Source organism: Schistocerca gregaria, chromosome 8 (assembly GCF_023897955.1).
Source record: "Schistocerca gregaria isolate iqSchGreg1 chromosome 8, iqSchGreg1.2, whole genome shotgun sequence".
Lineage (NCBI taxonomy): Eukaryota > Metazoa > Arthropoda > Insecta > Orthoptera > Acrididae > Schistocerca > Schistocerca gregaria.
The window spans coordinates 152,320,721-152,345,391 of NC_064927.1; the positions used below are offsets into that span (position 1 = coordinate 152,320,721).

General features: G+C 39.6%; 2 protein-coding genes across 3 annotated transcripts in view; one reads left to right on the forward strand and one right to left on the reverse strand.

Moving 5' to 3' along the window:
• The window catches only part of LOC126284995 (glucose dehydrogenase [FAD, quinone]-like), a 287,504-nt gene that overhangs the window by 241,783 nt on the left and 21,050 nt on the right, over nucleotides 1–24,671 (reverse strand). The window contains exon 2 of one of the 2 annotated variants that reach the window (XM_049984289.1): nucleotides 21,843–21,966. The exons of the other annotated variant lie outside the window; for it this stretch is intronic. The gene's annotated coding sequence lies outside the window, so the exon portion shown is untranslated. The remainder of the gene's footprint in view (nucleotides 1–21,842; nucleotides 21,967–24,671) is intronic. 2 annotated transcript variants of the gene reach the window in all.
• Nucleotides 1,941–15,193, forward strand: LOC126284997 (uncharacterized). Its single transcript, XM_049984291.1, has 5 exons — nucleotides 1,941–2,237; nucleotides 2,589–2,741; nucleotides 9,936–10,017; nucleotides 12,314–12,498; nucleotides 14,490–15,193. Exons 1-5 carry the CDS (start codon nucleotides 2,235–2,237, stop codon nucleotides 14,577–14,579), a joined length of 513 nt encoding a protein of 170 aa, XP_049840248.1. The 5' UTR covers nucleotides 1,941–2,234; the 3' UTR covers nucleotides 14,580–15,193.

A 24,671-nucleotide genomic window follows, 5' to 3' on the forward strand; every position in this document is an offset into this window, starting at 1 on the left:
GTTGAGTAAATATACTTTTATAATCACTTTTTATTATCTTTCACGTTGTGTACCGTATTTTACTGAGTGGCGATGCTGCTTTGGATGTAAAAAAAAAAAAAGAAAACGAACTTGTCAGCCACTAAGCGGTTATGGATGTATGCGCGCGCGATGTTTACGTGTTGTTATGGTATCAGCCACTAACAAATACACACAACTTGTGTTAATATTTCATGCTTCAATAATAAGTTAAGTGGTGATACGTGCCACAGTGAAAGGAATTATTTGTTACTGCTGAATTTTATGCACCAACTCCATCTAGCATACCGTTTCCAATTACAAACTCAAGTTATCTTGGTCACTTACTTCATTTAAAATAAAAAAGTGCTAACATGAATGTGGTTATGACAAATGCAATCAGCAGTTGTACTGCAGCGGATCCCGCACCAATGGGCTAATCACTTGTCTTCCGATTTCTTATGTAAGTCGACGACACAGTTGTATTATGTGTTATCACATTATTGACAAATACGGAAATTCTTCAGCACGGTGATCCCACTGAGATGATATCCATGCTGACAATATTGCTACAATAGTTTTGTTAAAAATCAAATGTTAAAGGCCAATTCACACTGGCCATCATGGCAAGCTGTATACACGCTGTCCACCGTGTCACGGCAAGTCCAGCCAATTCAAGTCACGTGATCTCAAATTGCATGGTTGTCCTCAACTTTTTTCGCGGGAATTGGTCCTTCGCAAGGTGATTTTCAACTGTCTTTAAGCGCGAAATGCACATTCATAGCACGATAGCTTGAATATATGAGTGCACATTTGTACGAAAACGACATATGGTTTGCAGCTTGCTGGTGTAGCTCGTATATTAGAGAAGGAAGACAGAAGTCGAAAACAACACAAAAAGTGTGGTCCGAAAAATATTACGTTGTACAAAAAGGATATTTCACACACTAAACGAGGAACTCGAGGAAGAGGAATTTTCATTTTGTATTATACGAAGTCGAAGCATCAGTTTTTTTTATTTGTTACCCAGATTAAGTACCGAAAGAAACGCAGTGTTACGAGCTGCCATTACATCGCGAAACTCTTGTTTAAGGTTAAGTTTCTTTCTTACTTCAGGGCAAATTTCTGTGGGGAAGTCATATCGCCCTGAATATCTTTCCCTTCAAGATTCATAGGTTTCCTTTACGTCTTGTATTTGGGTGATAATAGTTGAAGTGCCTTACTTGTACTGAGGATTCGTAGTATAACCACGTAAACGAAACGTTGGCTACTGACGCCTGCAAAACTTTCACACCACAATTCAGAGAGCTTAACAATAAATATGCCTGCCACAACCATATATTTAAACAAACAACTTGCAATGTCTGAAGGTTTCAAACGATTTTTCTTTATGAAACACTATAAATGTCTGATAACATACTAACAAATTCCTCGTAATAATCAGATTCTACTCACAGTACTTTTTTTCACTTCAAGTTGCAGCCATGTTGCTTACATTTCATTATAAAGTATTAACACCGTAGCGGTATGTATAAAATTAACTGTGTAAATGTAGTAGAAGGTAAGTAATTTAGTATGCTCTTGTCATACAACGGCATGTGACCGGAGGGGACAGCCAGTGTCAAGTGTGGATGATGCCATTTGAAATGCATAGTACTTGCAGAATGTTTTGTTACGGGACGGGATGTGACTTAAAGACCAGTGTGAACTTGTTTTTTTATGCTGGCCTTATTTGAGTGTAGTCCAGTGCTACCAGACCTTTGTTTTCGACTGTAACTCTTAGGATGTCTGAATAAGCTAAATAGTTTTAATCATTTTTGTCTTTCAGACAATTGACAACCAAGGCTCCAATTGCAATTCATATATTTTCAGTGCTTCAGTCTTTCCCGCCGTCAGCCTGTGAAGGAAATTCACCAAAGTAGTTCGTATATGTATGAACGCTTGTCAAAGATTATATGCGTGTCACAGGTGGTTTCAGCGGTTATGGATGTATGCGCGCGCGATGTTTACGTGTTGTTATGGTGTCCAATGTTGTGTTTTGCAGACTTCTGATACTTAAACAACAACTCACTGATTGTTAAACGTTTATAGCAATTACATGGATATAATCGTCTACGCGAAACTTAAAGCATTTACTGACGTGTAAACCTGAGGACTCGACTTGAGTTTCAGAGAATTGTGCGCAGATTTGTAGCTGGAATTACAAATTTGTCAGCTTCACAGACCACTTCAAGAACATGGTAAGTACCACTTGCTGACAGCACTTTGCCCTCTAACCATGACCTATCATTCATGACCTTTTTTAGACTAATATTGCGTTAATTGGTCACATAGAATGGCAAATTTGCATAGATGAATTAGTCAGGAGCATAACATTTCAGTAAATCAGTGTAATTCATGTTGAGTGTACAAAGTGGGGACCAAATTTTTTGATATTAAAAATTTTCAAGTTAGAGTTTACGTAATTACTTTAATATTAATTCCTGCACCCTCCCATAATTAACTGTTTATGTACTGTCTTTTAAATATTATGATTATTTCTTAACTCAAGACAAGAAAGCCTTTTAAACGAATTATTTTTGTGTTTTCAGGCAACGTATCGTAAGTCTTCCAATGCAAGCATAAGAAAAAAATCGGGAGGGACTAAGTTTGAACTAACAGAAGAACAAAAGGCAGACATGCTACAAGCGTTTAGCTTGTTTGATACTGAAGGCAAAGGAAAGATTGAAACAAAGGAACTGAAGGTACTAGAAACATGACATATTTCTACATATTGAGAAATTTTTTCTGGCTTTGCATCATGAGTGTAATAATGTGATAGTGCTCACAGTATCCGTACACACTGCTATTCTACCACAGACTTCATAGATCATATTTCATCATACGTATATGATTGTCATCATCATTTACCAATGTTATTCATTCATTGGTTAATTTTTGAAACTGTTACTGCTGAGGGTATTTCACATCTTTAAGGGAATTTATGGGTAGTATATATGACCAAATTACTGATCATCAGAACTTCTGTCATTCATAGAGCTATTAGAGGAGTAGTTAGGTATTATCTCTTTCATAGATATGTACAGAGTAGATGACATTCACTCTGGATTATTTAAATCCTTGAGAGAACATCCTACGACGAAACTGTTCCACATGATGTGCAGGATATAGGAGACAGGCGAAATAACTTTGGACTTAAAGAACAATGTAGTAGCTCATATTCCAAAGAAGGCATATGCTGACAAGTAGAAATATTACCAAACTGTCAGTTCAACAAATCATGCAATCAAAATTCTGACACAGTTTATATAAAGAAGAATGGAAAGACAGGTACAAGCAGACATTACAGATCAGTTTGGATTCCAGAGAAATAAATGAACATGCATTGGAATACTTATCCTGCAGCTTGTCATAGAAGATAGGCTGAAGAAAAGAAAACCATTGTTTACAGTATTTGTAGGTTTAGAGACAGCTTTTGACAAAGTTGACTGGAATACATTCCTTGTAACTCTGAAAGTAACAGGTTTAGTAGGTAGCTTGTACAGAAGCTATGGTGCAATTATGAGTTGAAGGATACCCATGGGAACCTGTAGTTAAGAAGGAAGTGAGACAGGATTGTAGCCAATCCCCAATGTTATTTAATCATGACATTGAGCAAGTTGTGAAGGAAACCAAGAAATATTTGGGATAGTGAATTAGCATATGAACTTAAAGGTAATTTTATCAGAGACTGCAAAGAACTGGGAAGTTTAGTTGATCAGAGTGGATACTGTCTTTAAAAAAAGTTTAGTAGAGGAATTTCAATAAAGTAGAACAAGGGTGATATAATGTAGTTGAATTAAATCAGGTGATCCTCTCAGAATTAGATTTGCAAAGTAGACACTAAAAGTAGTAGGTGGTCGTTGCTATTTGGGAGAAAAATGGCTCTGATGACCAAAGTAGAGAGTGTATGAACTACAGACTGTCAGTTGCAAGAAAAAAAAATTCTGAGATAATTTGTTAACATTGGTTTTCGGAGGGTAATTGTCTGAAATAATTGGCTATTTGCAATAACAAGTTCAGAAGAGCAGAAGCTTTTGTAATGTTCTGCTACAGAAGGATGCCGAAGATTAGATGGGTAAATTGGACAACCAATAAAAAGGTATCAATCGAATTGGGTGGGAAAGAAATTTATGGCACAACCTGGCCAAAAGAACAGGTACACTGATATGATACATCAGGGGCATCATCAGTTTGCAGATGGAACGAGGAGTCAGCAGTAACCACCTTGAAATGGAAGTAAGTTGCAGTACTTACGCAGATATGAAAAGGTATGCTCAGGACAATATGGCATGGAGAGGTACATCAAACTGGTCTTTGGACTGAAAGCCGACAATTTACAAAATTATATTTTCTCTGCTGTGGACTGGGTGTGTCAACTTTGATGAAAAAATTTCACTGACACTGAAAAAGACAAAAAAATCTGTACTGGTAGGACACACACACACACACACACACACACACACACACACACACACACACACACACACACTGAGAGTAACAAAGAATAGTTAATAGTAAAGTATATTACTCAACTTTGATAACGCTGCTTATGGCAGTTGTAGACTGCAGGGTTAGTGTACCTGTCCTGTGCTGCCCACAGTTCCAGCTTCTTTGCTAATGTACTATTCGGAGAACAATTCCAAACTTATAGCACTCGGTCACATCTCCAGGCATGTGGTCTATGTACATACAGGATAATTCTGTTCACTGTTCTTTTTCTGCTGAAGACTAGCCATTGCCCATCTATTGGCCACTGTTTCTATCTCACTAGATGACTTGAAGACAGGACAAACAATCTTCAGGAATTCCCTAGTAAGACTCGGAGTGACTTACAAACAATTTGCAACTGACAATTTCTGTTTGTACATGGGTACTTAAGTGTGTGTCTCTCTTCCTGGTTGCGCTGCCACTCCAGGAAGTGTGATTCTCGCGGAGAGCATGATTGGTTTGCATGCAGCGATGTTCCTATTGGGGATGAACACACAACTGCAGCAAAGTCTTCTTGTGCAGTATCTCAGTACACCACGCCCTCTTCTGTGGACTAACTGTAAAGACATTTATTGAAAACTACATTCACAGATAATAACCTGCATTTTGACCAATACTTTATTAAGTCTTAATCAAAATACAGTTGATTGAGTGGCTTTTTCTTCCAACTTTTTATCTAACCTATACAGTTCACTCTCCTTGGTTAGCCATATGTAAGTGTGTCAAACAGTGTTAATATTTTTCAATGTAATCGAAGTAAGCATATTAAGTCACTTGATACTTGCAACATTATGTAGCTAAACGAAAAGGCACAACCATTCATATCAAAACATACTCTTTCCAGTCAAATATTATTGAGTCTGTAATGTCATTGGTTACTTTCATTTGTTATTTATCTAATTCTTTTCCTTTATTGTTGTGAAAGTTATGTATTTTTTAGGATGACCAGGAGAGGCAACATAGGAGTTCACGTATTAGTCTTGCATTCAGAAGAAGCAAGACTCAGGTCCCATACAGTCATCCAGATTTAGGGTTTCCTTAATTGATGAAAATGCTGAGATGGTTTGTATAAGGGCATGGCTGATACCTTGCTCCCACTCTTTCCAGTCAAATATTATTATGAGTTTGTAATGTCATTGCATTATAGACTTAGAGAAGGTTTTTGACAATGTTGACTGGAATACTCTCTTTGCAATTCTGAAGGTAGCGGGAGTAAAATGCAAACAGCAAAATGCTATCTACAATTTGTACAGAAAGCAGACAGTGATTATAAGAGTTGAGTGGTGATGGAAGGCAAGCACTGGTTAAGAATAGTCTTTGCAATTCTGAAAGTAGCAGGAGTAAAATGCAAACAGCAAAGTGCTATTTACAATTTGTACAGAAAGCAGACAGTGATTATAAGAGTTGAGGGGTGATGGAAGGCAAGCACTGGTTAAGAATAGAGGGAAACAGGATTATAGCCTATTCTTGATGTTGTTCAATCTTACATTGAAAAAGAAGTATAGAAACTAAAGACAAATCTGGAGAGGGAATCAAAATTCAGGAAAAAGAACTAAGAACTTTGAGGTTTGCTGGTGTTATAGTAATCTATCTGAGACTGCAAATGACTTGGAATAACAGTTGTATGGAATGGATAGGGCCTTGAAAGGAGGATGTAAGCTATATGTTAAGAAATATTTTCTGAATTTATTTCTCTAGAGTGTACTTCTGTATGGAAGTGAAACATTGATGATAAACAGTTTAGACAAGAAGAGAACACAGGCTTTTGAAATGTGGTGCTGCAGAAGAATGCTGACAACTAGAAGGGCAGATCAAGTAACTAATGAGGAGGTACAGAATAGAAATGGGGGGGCTGCAAATTTGTCAGAGCTTGAGTAAAAGAAGGGATGGGTTGATGGGACACATCCAGATACAGCAATGGATTTAGTATGAGTGGGAAGTGGGGGTGGAGGGGAAGCGTAAATAATCATAGAGGGAGACCAAAAGATTAAAACAGTGAGCAGATTCAGAAGGATGTAAGTTGCAGTAGTTGTTCATAGATGAAGAGGCGTATACAGGAAAGAGTAGTATAGAGATCTGTATCAAACCAGTCTTCATACCGAAGATGCAAACAGTGGCATTGATGACAGAACATTACATCCAAATTTTCCTTCCTCCATTGTGGATCCCAGTCTGTTTAAAATGTCAGTTCATTATCTCATGCTGGTGGACATAATTGTTCATCAGGTTTGCTGATTTGTGTTCCATAGAATTTCGCATAAGAAGTGCTTCCAATATCAGAATGTCCCTACTTAGTACTGCTTGCTCAGGATTGCATTGGCAGGTTCATCTGACATATGGCCTCACTGATTTGGTTTAGTCCCTTTTTTGTGTCATATTTACAAGTCGTCATAATGTAAGTCAGTTCACACATACGATTTTTAATTCCTTGCACTCATACAGACATCTCTTAAATCTCACAGCAGTTCCTTCTTCTCTAGATTTCTGGAAGAATGTGACAAAATTTTGTTACATAATATTTATATTGACATTTTATAATTAATCTTTCTTTTAGAGGTCATGCATATTTTTATTTGTGGTGAATGGTGGTCAGTTTGAGTATCAACTCCTTGAAATTCACCCTCTTCGTTTCTTTCCGATTTTGTGTGATATTTTGATCTATTTAAAATATGCTATGTACTGGTTTTGGGATCTCGAAATCACTTTTTATTATTATTATTATTATTGCTATTATTATTATTCAGTGGAATATTCCTAGACCTTTTACATCAGTATTATTGTATTGTAATACTGAGTGATTTTACTGAAGTGAGAACATAATTTTCCAAGCTGCAGGGATGCAATCGACTTTTTAAAACCATCTATGGGGGGTTTTAGGTTAAACTCCCATGTATCACACTTGCAATTATTCACCCTGGTGGGCCCTTGTTTTTAAGTAATCACCCAAAAAAATTCTTAATGTCATGTTGCTTTCTACAAGCTTAAAAATGATGTGGTACACAAGTCTCTTTGTGGCATAGTGGTTAGAGTACGTTACTGATTAACAGAATATTGTAAGTTTGAATCTCATCACTGACTTTAATTTCCCCCCCCCCCCCCCCCCCCCCCCAGATCTTTGTCGAGATGACTGGACTGTGATCGTTATTTTTATTTGGTTAACTGGTTTACACTTTTTTTTTTAATTCTAATCATTTGCTCTTGAAAAAAGGTGGTTTGTAATATTTGCTTATGTAGTTTTTAATTATTTTTATTTAGCTATAATAATAGCTAAACATTTGAAAATGCCGGTCTGTCAAAAAACAAAACATGAAATAATCCTTTGTATTGGTACCGCAGTTGGTATCAAAATGTATTTTTCATCAGAAGAGATCATTTTTTTGACGGTAATCATCATACAAACATTGAAAACATAAATTCTTGTTGCACTACAGACAAAATAAAGCACACAGAAATTTAGACAGAAGAAAGGACACTAAATAAATTGAAATTCAAGTGGCATGAGGAGTAGAACTACTGAATGCAATTATATGAATGAAAATATAAAATGATAAAATAGAGGCAACAATATCAAAGTTAATCCATAAAAATATGTTTAATAACATGCACAAAGTTCCGAATGAAAAAAGAATAACGGGAAGGCAATATAAGAGCAAATGAAGTAGTTAATATTATGATAAAAATGACATGACAAAGGATTACAAAAGTAAAGAATTACATTGAAATCAATTAACTAAATAAAAATAATGTTCAATGTCTTTTTGATAAATATATGGAAACAAAAGAAAATGTTTAAAGTACCCAAAAGGATTTGAGCCCACAATCTCCAGTAGAGCAGGGACATACCATAACCACTACACCACAACACTGCTCTGTGAATTGTTATCATTTTTTAATGCTCTACAAAAGAACATGAAATTCTGAATTCTTTTTTTGTTGATTACTTGCAAATGAAGCCCCTTCCCCAGGGAGAGTGGCTGTGTGGTGTGATACCTGGTGCCTTAATCTGCATCACCATATGGATGGTTTCAAAAAGTGGATACCACTCCTTGCAGGTCACAATTTCAATTGTATTTTTAAGTATATAAAAGATGCAGTTGTAAAAAAAAAATTTGTAAGAGTCTCTTTTTGTCAGCATCCAATATCTAGCTTACATTTAAGCAAGAATGAATGTGTTCTAACTGAATACAACATAAAACTTTGGTTGTGAAGTACATCGGTGAAGTGCACTTAGCCTGTTGTTCACAATTCGTTTCCATTGGTTATAGCCAATTGGGCAATGGTATACACTAACCAATTAGAATCAATGAACCAATTGCCTTGTTTTGGGAGAAGATAAAAGTTCATTACTTTGATTTTTGATGTGCATAGAACAAGATTGACAGTTATTAATCTGGCCATTGTGGGTTATAAAGATGGTTTGGTTTTCAGCGTATTTCTTTTATTGTGTGTTACTTGGAATATGAGAAGAGTTCTTGAGATATTGTTTCATATTCCAATGTGGTTGTGAGTTGGCAAAGTCAGTGTATCTGACTGGACGAAAACTGGCTGTAGTAATAGACAGCTGTAACAAAGCCCAAGGTTGAAATGTTTAGCTGTGAATTAACAAAGCCAAAGTATGTCACTCAAAGAAAGCTGGCTGCAGTGACAGTCTGATCTGTAGAGTAGCCCAGTGATCGTTCTGAAAAATTTGTGGAGTGTTAGAAAAATGTTCAGATTTCCATTGTTTTGGTTGTACAGAAAACTTTTAGTACTGTATATATTTTACAGGCTATTCTGTGTCATATTACAACATTCTGCATAATATATTACACCATGCTACTACGTACCAAGTGAGGTAGTGCAGTGGTTAGCATACTGGACTCTCATTCGGTAGTACGATGGTTTAAGTACACACCTGCCCACCCTGATTTAGGTTTTCCCTAAATCGCTTCAGGCAAATGCCACAATGGTTCCTTTGAAAACACATGTCCGATTTCCTTCCCCATCATTCCCTCATTCAACGGGACCAATGGTCTCACTGTTTGGTCCCTTTCCCCCATGTCAACCAACCAACCATGTCACTGCATAATTTCATACCCTCCACATCATGACGACTTTTTTTATAATACTATTTTTTCATTGGTTGCAGTAGCTTTTCTAGTCATCTGACTCACTCCTTGTCATTTTCACTTCCCAACGTTCACCATGCAAACAGTTACCATCTGCGGCATGTAACAGAAAAGCCACTGACACCATAAGTGCTCTTTTACCAATACATATTCTATTTACCCTGTTTGTATATAATTAGGTAGCCCTATATATGTAGTTACTTAAATGAAATGTGCAGGAGCAATAATTTCTAGTCATTTGCATGCCTGAGGTGTGTCTGAACTTTAACTTATGTATTTCCTGTGTTGCATCATGTTTAGGTTGCCATGAGAGCATTGGGCTTTGAACCCAAGAAGGAAGAAATTAAGAAAATGATAGCTGATGTTGATAAAGAAGGAACAGGTAAATATGAAAAGATTTACAAGAAATGTAGCAATGGTATGGTGAGTGCTTGTTTTCATGATGCCGCAGCGCCCATGAGTGTGTCTCTGTGTCAGAGCTTTCTAAGTCTGTATTGGTTCATTCTAGTGGGCGCGTCTGCCAAGTTTCTCTGTAACGCATTTTCCATCTACGCCTGCAGCAGCCAATATTTTGGACCTGTCTACAATTTTTGCAATTGAGGTACTTACCGTAGTTAACCGATAACAGCTGCCAGTTTCTCTCTCTCTCTCTCTCTCTCTCTCTCTCTCTCTCTCTCTCTCTCTCTCTCTCTCTCTCTCTCTCTCTCTCTGTTTCAAAAATTTGCGTCTATTTCTCAGGCTAGTGGTGTTCGCCATCACACAGCCCCCCCCCCCCCCCCATTTCAATCCTCAGTCTCATGGTGAGGCTGAGTGCATGCTTTGGGTGTTTAAATCTTAGATGCAGAAGTATGTATCCAGCAGGTTCTGTGAAGCTGCTTTAGACTGTTTTGTGAGTTCATATCATTTCACTTTGGTGGAGGACTAGAGCACAGGGTAGTTACTACATAGACGCCAACCACAGACACTCCTTCACCTGCTGCATCAGATGCCACATCCACCGGCATCGGCAGCTCCATGACACTTCTGGCTGGATGTCCTTCCCTGGGCTTGTGGTTCCTGCCATCATCGAGTATTGCCAGGGCCAGCGTCTATTCATCTGCACTCCTGATGGACAGGCATCCTGTCACTTCGAACATGTGCAGTCACACACAGTGGTGGCTGTTCTGGGCGGTCCATTCCCTCCCTCGCCACTGCCGATGCCTTTTTCCTGTGTTGCAGACAGTTTGGTTCATTCCACAGTGTGGATTACCACCTGACGGATTGCCGTCTCAGGTCCCTGCCTCTGCACCTGCCATCACTGGAGCACCCCCTGCTGCACCTGACTCCACAGCCACCTCTACCTCCATTGCTGGGCCCAGTGCAGCTGTTGTCTCCAGGAGCCCCATTGATGCCTCCAGCACTGACCGTTGATCTCAGTGAGGATGTGACTGGGGAAGCAGTCCCTGATCCTGCCCTATGGACTGTCATGAGAAAAGGGGGGGGGGGGGGGGGGCGGCATGCCTAACCACCACCTCATCACTTCTGCCTCTACTCGCTGGTGCCTGCACACCATATGCTTCAGAAGCCACCATTGTCCGGCGATGAAATGGTCATCAGCCCTGTCATTGTTTTTTTTTTATGTGACTAGTAATCTCAGTGCCTTGTAAGACCAGCGTTCTTTTTCAGTAGCAGTGCTTTTTTCTGTAGCATGCATTTTTTCGGTACCACGTATTTTTTTCTGTGCATAGCGTTTTTTGTGTCTGTATGTGGCCAGGCAGCCATACAGGACCGCTTGTAGATGGCTCCTGGGTTGGCCCCATGGTGTGTTCTGGTGAGCCACCAAAGAAGCAGGATTGTTTAAGCAATGCAAACATCTGCTCGGCTTATTCTTTACCCTGTATTACTGCTGTACAGGCAATGTGTTCAGTGCTGTGCACAACCTTTATCTTACGTGTTGCTCTATAAAGTACTATGTTCCATAAATTGTATTTGTTTTTGCTGTAACAGATATGGCTGATTTCTTTCCTCATGACTGACTAATATGAGCTCAAGCTCAGCCTCTGGTGGCCTCGGTGTCAGGGAGTGGTAATCTTTCATGCTTACTTCTTCCTTAAATAGTTGACATTATGACAATTTTGACATGTACAATTTCAAATCTTGACTAACAAAACAGTTTTTTATCTTTAGCACAGGGCGTTTGGTACTGTAAATGTGATAAACGTAAAAGTAGTCTCAATCATACTGCATTGTACTTGGAGGAGTTTCTGCATCCTTGTTTATCCTAGAAATTGAAACACTGAATTTTCCACCTTTCTGTTTGTTCAAGTGGAAGTTATTAAGTTTTAATTGTTACCTCAAAAAATAAAGCTATGTCATTCATTTTTGTGTTTGTTTGCAGTTAACATGTCTGCAGGCTTGGTACTCACTGAAATATCCACCGAATTTGTTTAGGCTTCTCAAGTTATGTGGTATATTATACTATTGTGTGGAGAGTTCAGTGTGCACTAAAACTGCAGACATGAACCTGCTAACAAACAAACAAAATTAATTATGAAGCTCTTGTTTTGAGATGAGAATTACAACTTTATTATTAGTCCTTGTATTTATTTTAGGGCTGTGTTGTGTGTAATTAAAGAGAAGTTTTATAATTCCTGTATTTATGAGACCGTGTCATCTAAATCTTTATTTTGCCATTTCAGGTTATCTGACATATGAAGACTTTGTGTCATTGATGACAGTGAAAATGGCTGAAAAAGACTCAAAGGAAGAGATTCTGAAAGCTTTTCGCTTATTTGATGATGACGAGACAGGAAAAATATCATTCAAGAATTTGAAACGTGTTGCTAAAGAACTAGGAGAAAACATCACAGATGAAGAACTGCAGGTATATGTTGCAAAACATTTTCATCAGAATGTTCTGTTCTTTACATTTCTAATTTCATTGTTCTGACATTAAAAAATATGGAATAAGATTTAAAGAAAATATTTATGAGGGTACCGCTGCGAGAGTCACAACGAGACGACCACTGAACTTTTAAGGCATGTCTTGACTTCCACATATTTTCTTTTTAATGGAGAATTCTACGAACAAAATGAGGGAGTCTCCATGGGTACCCCACTCTCACCGGTGTTAGCGAATTTGTACATGGAGAACTTCGAGGAGGAAGCCCTGTCATCATCCGAATGGAAACCTACTTGCTTTTTCCATTACGTGGACAACACGTTCGTCATCTGGCCACATGGTACGGATAAACTCTTTGACTTCCTTACGCATCTAAACTCCATACACCCCAATATCAAATTCACTATGGAGACTGAAACGGAGGGTAAATTACCTTTCCTTGACGTCTTGGTCAAGAGAAGGGCTGACGGCACCCTAGGTCATGGGGTGTATCGGAAGACAACGCACACTGATCTGTATTTTCACGCAGACAGCTGCCACCACCCTTCACAGAGAAATGGGGTACTTAAAACTCTAATACATAGGGCGCACTCTATCTCTGACGCAGAGAGTGTACCCCAGGAATTGGAACATCTGAGAACTGTATTTCAAAAAAATGGGTACTCAGAGTGGCAGATTCAACATGCTCTCTCCCCAACCACTACAGCACAAACTGTGGAGATGGATGAAATCACGAGGGAGGAGGTAGGCACTGCGTTTACTCCATATATAGGTGCACTCTCGGGGAAAATTGCCCTCATTTTGAAGAAACACCGGGTCGGAACTGTGTTTTGTCCTCCGAATAAAACTCGTGCACTGGTGGGGAGGCCAAAGATGAGCTCAGTTTGAGGAAGGCCGGCGTGTACCAGATTCCGTGTCAATGTGGCAAGTCGTATATATGTCAGACGATGCTTACCATCGAGGATCGATGCCGCGAACACCAGAGGCACACTCGACTGATGTATCTGAGCAAGTCGGCCGTCACTGAACATTGTTTGTCGGAAAATCACACTATGGAGTATGAACGCACGAGGATTCTGGTACAGATGTCGAGATACTGGGACAGTGTTGTTAGAAAGGCCATCAAAATTCTCACCAATGATGACCTCATAAACCGTGACTGTGGCTATAATCTCAGCAAGGCTTGGGAACCAGCGATTGGGTTATTCAAGAGTAAATCGAGCAAACATATAGTTGTGACGACCATGGCAGACGGAGCCGTCACACCATCGTCATCTCAGATGCCGTCGCAATCTGTCCCACCGCGTGACTGTGGCGCGGGGTGCAGACGGCAGAGGGAGTGCGCCGCGGGCAGAAGGTATTTAAATCTGCCGCCGCTGCGATCGAACCCAGTTCCCCCTGAGCAGCCATAGCGTACGGATCTCCGTACCGGCACATTCACAGGAGCTCAGTCCGTCAGTTCACCTGATGATGGCAATATGTATGATTGCCGAAATATTGTGCCCGTTGGCCACTGTAGACCGGCAGTACACCCGTCGATATTTTGATTATCCTTCAAATTATGTTCGCAGAAAGGAAATGTTTTTTCTGCTTGGTAATAAATTGGGGCTGGAAAAAGTCACATTTTCGATAAATGCGAATTCTGTCTCAGAATATGAATTTACATAATAAATGCTGCTTCGTAGTGAACTGCATTTAGATCAACTATTTTATTTGACATGGTATAAAAGAGCTTTATTTTATGTATATAAATACAGAAAAAGTAACCAATTTTAACTTACTGGTGTTGCACAAGAGGTGCAAAAGCCCAGTTTGGTAAGGTAATATGTGTAAGAACATTCTTGCAGTAGTCAAGAATTTGTTTGTTTATTCTTAAGATACATTAACTTCATATAGATTTACCATTGTAAGAGTGTTGCAGTCCCATACGATTGCTTTTTTATAACATTGTTTCCCCACTAAAATTATTTTAGGAGATGATTGATGAAGCAGATCGAGATGGTGATGGGGAGATAAATCAAGAGGAGTTCCTGAGAATCATGAAGAAAACAAGTCTGTATTAGATCCATTTTACCTGATTTCCAGTTTCGTGTTCAGATATGCAATTGTGTGTCTTCAGCCTTAAGTAATTGTGCCCATAATAATGCACTTGTGCACACAGATATTTCATTTACTACTTCACAATTCTAGTCTTTTATGTCTGTTATATCTGAATCTTAGTGCACATTTGCAGTACAGATTTCTATTTTATTTTGTTACACTTCATATGACTTTTTATATGACTACTATTGTTTTATGTAAATATTGTTACAGTGCTGTATTACATATTGTTTTGTTAACTTATAAAGTTTATTAATGTACTTATGAATATCAGCTATGACGCCTCTACTTCAAGCAGTGCCTCTTGAGTAATGAATTTTGTATTCATCAGTTATTATTTTACCTTTTAATGATAAATTTTACATGGTATATTTTTATTCAAGGAATGTTACTGTATTTAATACACACAATGCTATCAATCTTTCCAATTATTATTACACCAGTATTACCCTTGATAATGATCTTGTTTTTTGAACAGTCTAATGTAAATGACTACTCTAATTGTGCAAATATATTCCTGTGATACTTTTTCCTGCTAATGTTCAAATGTTTCTTATCTTACAATAAAAATATTTTTATCAGTGTTCAGTGCAATATGTAAACCCTCCTAGGACAAGCATTAGAAATATTTCACACAACTCGAATGCAGTAGTGTGGGTTTTAAATTTTATAACTGTCAGAGAAGTTCCACTTGTCATTTTCTCAGCTACACAAATAACTCTGATCAGCAATGTAATTCGAGGCCGTCATCATGTTGGAAGTAGTGCTCATATCATGTTTACAAATGCAATAGTTGACACATGAATAATTTCATCTGACTGACGTTCAGACATAATTTGAGCAAGACATTAGAACTTTGTCATGCAGACTCCACAATTATTGTGGGCCACTGCTTCTGGGATACTCCATGAATATTCATTTATGATGTAACTACTGCTATCAGATTATCAACTGCCATCTGCAGCAATGTCAGCTGTTGGCTAGCTCATAGTGCAGCAGCAAATTAATGACCCACAGTACAATGCTGGACAATGACAACACGCAAACAGCCATATCATGAAGAACCATTACTTTGCCACTGTATAGAGAAGCCAGTTTCCTGGACAATTTCTATTATCATATGATCAACAGTGGATGGTCTTTGTGGGGAAAAATATTACCTGTGTTGGTGCATCACCTAATAGAGCAACAGCTGAATTCCTGGAAAATATGTCATTCAGAATTTTAGGTATTTCCTCTAAAACAAAAGTGTATGACAGGAGAATCGTACTACACATTAGGGTTTTTTTTTTGCATATGGAGTGATAGAAGAAAAACTTTAGCAATAAGTCTAACATTGTCTACAGGAGCAATAAGTAAGGGTTTCTAGTATGTTGATAGATTCCTCACTTAATACTGGTTTATGAAACATTATATGTAACCTTCCCAGGATTATGGCATCTATATTAAAGCATGTGCCAGTTCATGTTCTTCAGCATTTCCATGATTCTGTCATGTGAACAAAAAAAACTGTGACCATTCATGTGTTGTTGTTGTTGTTGTTGTTGGTGGTGGTGGTCGTAGTAGTAGTAGTAGTAGTAGTAGTAGTAGTAGTAGTAGTAGTAGTGGTGGTGGTGATCTGTCCAAAGACTGGTTTCATGCAGCTCTCCACACTAGACTATCATGTCGAAACTTCTAGAACCTTTGCTGTTTGGCATGAAGGAAGTCATTCTGTTCAACATACATCAATATGTTTGAGCTCGTAATACTTTGTAAGAGTTTGCAACAGACAGATGTCAGTGATATGTCAAGATGGAATCAGTCAAGATAACTCAGATAGACACTAGTGTTGTCATTCAGGTTATGGCATTAGACTTGAGCCAAGAATATAAGAAGAAGAAGAGGAAGCATAAATGCTGGATTTGGAAATGGGCTGTACACAGAAATAATACAGGGCCATCAAAAAGATAAATGAAGTAGCATTTGTAAAAGAAAATCCATTCTTGAACCTCTTTTTGGATAACAAAAGTAAATTTCGAATACTTGTTGAGCTGCATGTTGAGCTCTATTAAAAAATCCTATACTAGAAATGCAGTACTTCCTTGACTGAAACTTCAAGTGACATTATTATTCCGTACTGAATTTTAAAGTGTACAAAAGGCAATGTAGGAGTTGATTTCCATTATTCAAGGCTACACTCGTTCAGAAATTATATTGCCATCGGAAACTTTGGTATCCTATCTCAAATCCACTGAGCAAGTGTTTAAGAGAACTGAAGTTGCCAGTACTTGAAACTGAATATACTGCTAGTTGGCTTAGTGTATTAATTTTCACCATTTGTGGAATTAAGTGAATGGCTGTGAAACTATCAATCACCTGTCACTAATTGCTCAATAAGACTTGCTTACTCACACACAAATCCTGTCAATACATCATATAATAGAAATAGAAATCAACCAGTACATGCTTGTGGACACAGAATAGTCCACTACAAACATGATAAATAAATGTAGACCTTACAAATTACAATTATACATGGAAATTAATAGCTGATGTTGTACTGAAGAAATAAATTGCATTTATGCATAAACCGTGCCACGTGTAACCACTTATGAACAAACACATTGCACAAACAACACCTACCATAATAAACATAAAGAATCCTGCAAGCTCTGACCTATCAGTGGCAAATGTGACCCTTGTATGGAACTGGGGACCTAGAAACAATGGAGAGGCTTCTTCCCCACCATAGCCCTCAGTGGTACACAACACAACAGGCTATAGCAGTCCATTCACCACACCGCTGCCCCACACTGAACCCAGGGTTATTGTGCAGCTCGGCCTCCAGTGGAAGAACACCGCCCCCACCCTCCTCGGAAATGTCTCACACCACATGAGTGTAACCCCAATGTTTGCATGGTAGAGTAATTACGGTGTATGCGTACATGGAGAAAGTGTTTGCGCAGTAGTGTAACTGAGGCAGAATAAGGGGAACTTGCCCGCATTTGCCGAGACAGATGGAAGACCACTTGCTGACACTAATCCACCGGGCGGGCTTGTGCTGGGGAAATGTGACCCTTAGTACAATTTTGGTGAAACCCCAGTTCTTATGGTCAGATAATCCAGTTTGTGGCTCGGCTGTCATAAGAACCAATCTGACTTGGCCCACATCACGTCCTGCACTTAATGACCAAATGACTACAGAAGTACACGATATCCTAGCTTCGCTGCCAAGCACAGGAAATTACACCTCTGTCAAGCTTGTGTCTGTAATAAACTTGTTGTAGCCAAAAGCTAAGTGACTTGAAAAATTTTTCTGCACTGAAGAACACCCGACCACACACACCACTTCATCATCTTCAGACATTTGGAGACAACACAGTTAACAATGGTATTCTGCAAAATATATGGCTGCTGAGCTTGACCCTGGATGCACAGAAAATAAACACAGTTTTTGCTGGTGACGTCACTGCTCTGACTCAAACCTCTGACCAAATAGTCGAGATGAGTCCATTAATGTGTGTCATTAGCATCTGCACTAGAATGGAGACAACTCTGGAAGCACTGAACTATCTAAGGTAGTTGCAGGTCTGCAAATACACTGCTCCGTAAGTACATCACGATGGCAACTTTCTTCCATCAGAAACAGGAGTTCACCCACTTAGCCGAGTCAACGAATACTAAAACAGGTAGAAGGGGGGGGGAGAATTGGTGCAGTTAAAAATTTTGGTACAGTGGTGGGGAGAGAGGGTTGCTATGAACAACATTGTAACACTCCAGACCAGTAGGGTGTGAGTAAGGGGATGGAAGGGCCATGTAAATGTCACTTTTTTATATTTTTCTTGAATAACTCAAAAACCACAGCTTTTAAAGAAAATGTTTCCCTGCACTAAATTTCCTACAAAGAAACCTATTCATTTTCTTTCTGGGGCCAATACACTGATGGAAAAAATTGCAACACCAAAAATTAATTAATGTAGATTAATGAAATTTCACTAATGCTTTTGTCTTGGAAACATATTTAAAGACTACATTTGCAAGATCATAAGTTAATGCAAGTGGAAAAGAAGCCATTGCAAATGTGAAACGCTGGTACATTAATAACCAATGTAACTGCCAGAATGTTGAATCCAGACGTGTGCAATGTTTTGTACAGGAGCCGGATATAAGTTTGTAGGATGGAGTTCCCTGCCTGTTGTATTTGGTCAGTCAATGAAAGGACAGTTAACGCTGATGCAAGAGTTGTTGTTTGATGATGTCCCATGTGTGCTCATTTGCAGCCAGATCTGGTGGTTGAGCATGCCAATACAAGATATCGACACTCTGTATGGCATGTTGGGTAACAACAGTGGTGTGTACACAAGCATTATCCTGTTGGAAAACACCCTTGAAATTCTGTTGATGAATGGCATCACAACAGGTCAAATCAACTGACTGATGTACAAATTTGCAGTCAGGGTGCATGGGATAGCCATGAGAGTGTGACAGAGTCCTGCAAAGGGGCCCATCTCATGGGCCAGCACTGCGCTGAGCTTCAACAGTCTTGGGCGGAATGAGCCCATGATGTCATCACAATGGGACGGACTGGGCCAATTGCCTGTGGTAGGGGTGGGGTGGGCCAGTGTTCCCTCTTAGCCCTTCAAATCAACGCATCCCGCTGCCTGAGACCACAGTGGTACGCACTGGGCAATAGATTGTTGGACGAAGCAAGACCGTGACATCACTGCACAGGCCAGGCTGCTCTGCACAGTATGTTATCTTTTATTCCCACAGTTGCGAATACATGCTTTATTTTATCGTTAATTTATGTAATACTATTTCACAAGTGAAATTTTACTCCAGTAATTTAATCAAAACTACATGTCATGGGCATCGCCTCAGGTAGTACAAAGGGCGTTCAAGTTTTTCACAGTCTCCAATTTTTTTTATTTTTTGCAGGATGAGAATGAAATTTTTTGTCAACGTGCTTAGAACATTTAGCTGAAAGTTGGTATATAAAAGTATAATGGACTGTTAAGTAGATGTCAGGTTGCAACCGGTCGGTTATGGAGTTCCTCTTCAAGACCAGTGATGACTGCCACATCGATTCACAGGAAGTTGCTCCCTGTTTATGGGGAGGACACAGTGGATCGCAGCAGTATCCAGTGGTGGTTGCAGAGGTTTAAAGGAGGTGATTTCTCTCTACTGGACAATCCACTATGTGGTACACCATCGACAGCAGTGATGTGAATAAGGAGGTCATTGATCAAATCATCCAAAATGACAGATTTGTGATGACATGACAGCTTGCTGAAATGACTTGTTTGTCATTGGGTAGTGTAGTGTCACTGGTGCAGTCACTAGGGCACAGAAAAATCTGTACTTGTTGCGTGCCTATATTATTGACAAGAGAAATGAAAACAATGAAGATGGATGTGTTCAAGGGCCTCATGAAGATTTTTACTGAAGGGTGGAAACAGTGTTTTGATGACACCATTACCCAGGTTGAAACATCGCTGTTTTTGTCTGAACCTGAGAGCAAAACCCAAACCATGTAGTGGTGTCATCTGGGTTCCCCTCGGAAGAAGAAACCAAGACTTTCACAAACAGCAGGCTGAAAGATGATGGCCTCCTCCTTCTGGGATCAGTGTGGTGTCATTTTCATTAACTTTTTGGAACCTGGCTCCACAATGAACTGGGACCATTATTGTTTGTCATTGGACAAGCTGCTATGTGCCATCAAGACCCACAGCTTCAGGCTCAGCTCATGAGACTACACCATGACAATGCCAAACCCCATACAGCCCTTAAGACGCAGGAGAAAATCAGGAAAATGGGTTGGAAAATTGTTCTTCATCCTCCTTATAGTCCAGACTTGGTTCCATCCCATTTTTACCTCTTTGGTCTTCTGAAGGTCTACCTGCATGGTAAAACATTTGATATTGAGAAAGATCTTATTTCATGTGTCAAGCGATGGTGTAAAAGTCAATCTCCAGAATTTTACCAAAGTGCATTTACATCATGGAAATAACGTTGGGCCAGATGCGTCACAGCTGATGGAGGCTGAGTAGGCTCAGTGTATAGCTAAATGTTCCAAGTATGTTCACAAAAAATTTAATTCCCCTCCTGCAAAAAATAAAAATAAAAAATAGAGACAACTGTGCAAAACTTTTTGAATGACCTTTGTATAATGAGAGTTATGATGGGAAGAGCATTTCTGTCACCACATGCAACTCGTAACTGTCCATTGCCTACTGCAACACCAATAGGACACTCAATGGTACATCACATTCTCGCCACTCCAGTTCATGCATGGCATTGACGTCTGTATCAAGAACAGTAAAGGATGCAAAGCAAGAGTTCTCTTTCATGCAAGCATAAGGGATCTGTCGCCCTTTAGAAAGTAGGTGGGCCTCTTCACTTCATAATGACCATAAGAAAAGCAACAGGAGGCGCCATTGTGGCTACTATCATCAGGTTACGACCTGAACCATACCTAATTCTTGTACCGAACGAGGTGGCGGAGTGGTTAGCACACTGGACTCGCATTTGGGAGGATGACGATTCAAACTCACTTCCCGCCATCCTGATTTAGGTTTTCTGTGATTTCTCTAAACCGCTCCAGACGAGTGCCACGATAGTTCCTTTTAAAGAGCACAGTCAATTTGCCTCCCCAGCCTCGACACAATCCGAGTTTGTGCTGTGTCTCTAATGACGTCCATGTCGATGGAGCTTTGAACCCAATCTTCCTGCCTTCCGATTTTTATCTCATGCCACATATTGAAGACTTCACTATGCAAATTTATGGTATGTCAGTTTTCTCCACGATCGACTCATCCATGCTTTTTATCATATCCCAATTGCACCAGAAGATACACACAAAACTACTGTTTGCATTCTGTTCAGACTTAACGTATTGGTGTGAATGCCATTCAGAGTGTACAATGCTGCTCAGACTTTCTAGCCCTTCATGGATGAAATTTCTATAGCAGTGGTCAAGAGATTGCGGCCGTGGGCTGCATATGACCCAAATACAAATGAAGCATTCATGCAGTCCGCGCTTTGCAGCAGTATTTTATAATAATCAGCAAATAGCAACTAACAGCTGAATCCAAACATGGTAACTAAAGTTAAGGGCTTCTAAAGAGTGTAGTTTTCCCACTAAATAACAAACACATATACTTAGAGACAAGACTGTTGTAAGATGTACTGAATTTTATTTGAGTTTAGTGAATTCGGCCTTGAGCTAAATAAAGTTGGCCGCTTACCTCAGGAGCAGATAGGTAAATAGTGCAGCAACTGCGGGGTTGTAGGATGTGAGATGAGGATTATTTTGTTTTGTCTTCCAGCAGTGACGACTCACAGACGTGCGTGACTCATGCCGATTATCTGCTGTGGTATCAATTTTGTCAGAAGTAACAAGGATTCACGAATGTGCATTACAGAGACAGTCATCTTTGAATGCGGTTATTTGCAACAAGGAATACGAAACTAAAATATGGCCATTGTAATTTTATGCAATGATTAGAAGACAATTTAAATGCAAGAATTTAGTTAACATTTGTGATCGATATTGCACAATGCTTTTAAATACAAGTACAGTTACTGCTATTAATCAATTAATCATCCGCTCTTACAGACAACACACCACCGCCTCGTCAAATCATTACAGTGTCAAAACTTTGGGGTCCCTTAGGTTGACAGCAATGTGATACAGAGAAAAGTCAACACTAAATCTCCTGACTTGTGATGGATTTTAAGTCAGTAGTTTGGGACCGGCGGCCAACTTATGGTCTCCTTGAGTAAAAATGTTTGACAACCACTGATCCAGAGAACTTGTGTTATGCCTTATGGTTTGCATACTGTAAGACCTTCGGTACACACACCATCAGATTATTTGACTTGTCGCTCTAACAAAGTAGGCGAGTGTCAGCAATATGTCTCATGGTCTTATCGTAGCGTGTTTGTCTTCTGCCGTTAGGTCAGATGATAGAAATGCCACTTGCACGCTTAGAGTAGCGGATTGACGGTGACCAACTTTAAACAGAACTTGTTAATATTCACATACATTTATTAAAATAATAACAATCATAAACCTTACTTAACTTGATTCTGGATGCTATTTACAATTGACAATCTGAGGTTCCTTTGGTCTTGGTATGTTATTCTCACATATCTCAGATACTTAACAACGTGTCTATTCATATATCTTCATGGCTATGTACAGGAATATGGTAATCTTATTAGGTGCAGACTGAAACTTGACTATAGATTGGTGCGGACTGGTACAGACAAATGCAGACTATTGCAGACTGACTAATCGGAGGTCTTTACACTCGTTATAATACCCCGCGCATTCAGATACCACTGCGCAAGTGTGATTCGCGAGGAGAAAAGGTTCTACATTAGCAGCAATCTCATTGGCTGCGTGACATATTAATACGCGGATCGACGGAAGTAGAATTTGGTCCATCTCTAAGACAACGCCATCTCATAGTGCGAAGATGAACGAGCGCTACGCCTGCGCTGTTGTGCTTAGCGGGCTGCGCTTTAGTGGGAAAGTTGTGTATGCACTGACTACGTGGAACTATGTACACAACACACCTATATTGATGATCTTCTTGTAATGTCATCCACCGAGTCACAGCATCTAGCACAACTCCGGAAACTGTTCGCAGTACTACAGTGAATGGAAAAAAAAGTCACAACACCAAGAAGGAGCTGTGCGACATGAAGGAAAGTTGATAGGTGTGTGTTTCTAAATCTGAAAGAATTCTTTTCTAATTTCACGGCAGTCGCGTAGCGCCACTGTGAGGATGCAAATGAGATTTGCTTTAAGTACACTTTGTAACTATCGTGAGCATTAGCTTTGAGACTGGAAGTGGTGAGTTGATGGTAGTCAAGAGTGCCTTTAAGGCGATAAAGACGCCATTATCAAGGCCTCATTGACTTTAATCAGGGTCGTGTAATAGGGCTATGAGTGGCTGGATGTTTGTTATGCGATATTGCAGAAAGACTTAACAGGTATTCTCTGGAGCGCCGTTCAGCATCCGCAGCAACAGTTTGAGCAGCAGTTGGCACCACTGTGAAACAACGAACTGTTGCAAATCGGTTACTCCAAGGTGATCTCCGAGCCAGACGCCATGTGGGGTGCATTTCACTAACCCCAAACCAGCGCCATTTGCGATTTCAATGGTGTCAAGCAAGAGTTCATTGGAGAGCAGGATAGAAATCTTGTTGTGTGTTCTGATAAAGGCTGGTTCTGCCTCGATGCCAGTGATAGCTGTATGTTGTTCAGAAGGAGGCCAGCTGAGGGTTTACAACCAACCTGTCAGTATGCTAGACCCACTGGGCCAACAACTGGAGCAAATGTCTCGGGTGCTATTTTGTATGACAACCCGAGTATTCTCGCGGCTATCCCACGCACCCTGACTGAAAATCTGTATGTCAGTCTGATGATTCGACCTACTGTCATTCATAAATAGCATTCTAGGGGGTGTTTTCCGACAAGATAATGCTCGACCACATACCGCTGTTGTAACCCAGCATGCTCTACAAAGTGGCCTGTTCTTTCATCAGATCTGTTTCCAACCGAGCACATGTGGAACATCGTCGGACGATAACTCAATCGTCATCCACAAACAGCATTAACGACCGACCGAGTGCAAGGGGCTTGCGAATTCCATCCCACAAACTAACATCTGCGTACACGTTTGCATGCATGCATTCAACATTTTAGCAATTATACCATTTATTAATTACCAGCATTTCACATTGCAATGGCTTATCCCACACTTACATTAACTTCTGATCTTGCAGTGTTAATCACTTAAATATGTTACTTAAAACAATGTGCTCCCGAAATTTCGTTAGCTTACTGTAATTATATCTTGGTGTTGAGATTTTTTACTGTCGGTGTCTAAGAGCATTGTTTAGGGATTAACCTACAAAAATGTGTCTTCAGAGTGTCGGATGTAAAATTTTTAGCATTCCTATCAACGGACAGGGAATCCTGTCACATCGAGACAAAGTGGAACCTATTTTTGTTTTCTCAGTCCACTTCAACACTAAAATTACGCCGTTTTATGGATTTGTCA

What these genes read in the sequence shown, in the direction of transcription:
- LOC126284997 (XM_049984291.1), top strand. An exon ending in TGTTGATAAAGAAGGAACAG is followed by an intron (nt 10,018 to 12,313) that starts GTAAATATGAAA and finishes TTGCCATTTCAG; the next exon opens with GTTATCTGACATATGAAGAC. An exon ending in TCACAGATGAAGAACTGCAG is followed by an intron (nt 12,499 to 14,489) that starts GTATATGTTGCA and finishes AAATTATTTTAG; the next exon opens with GAGATGATTGATGAAGCAGA.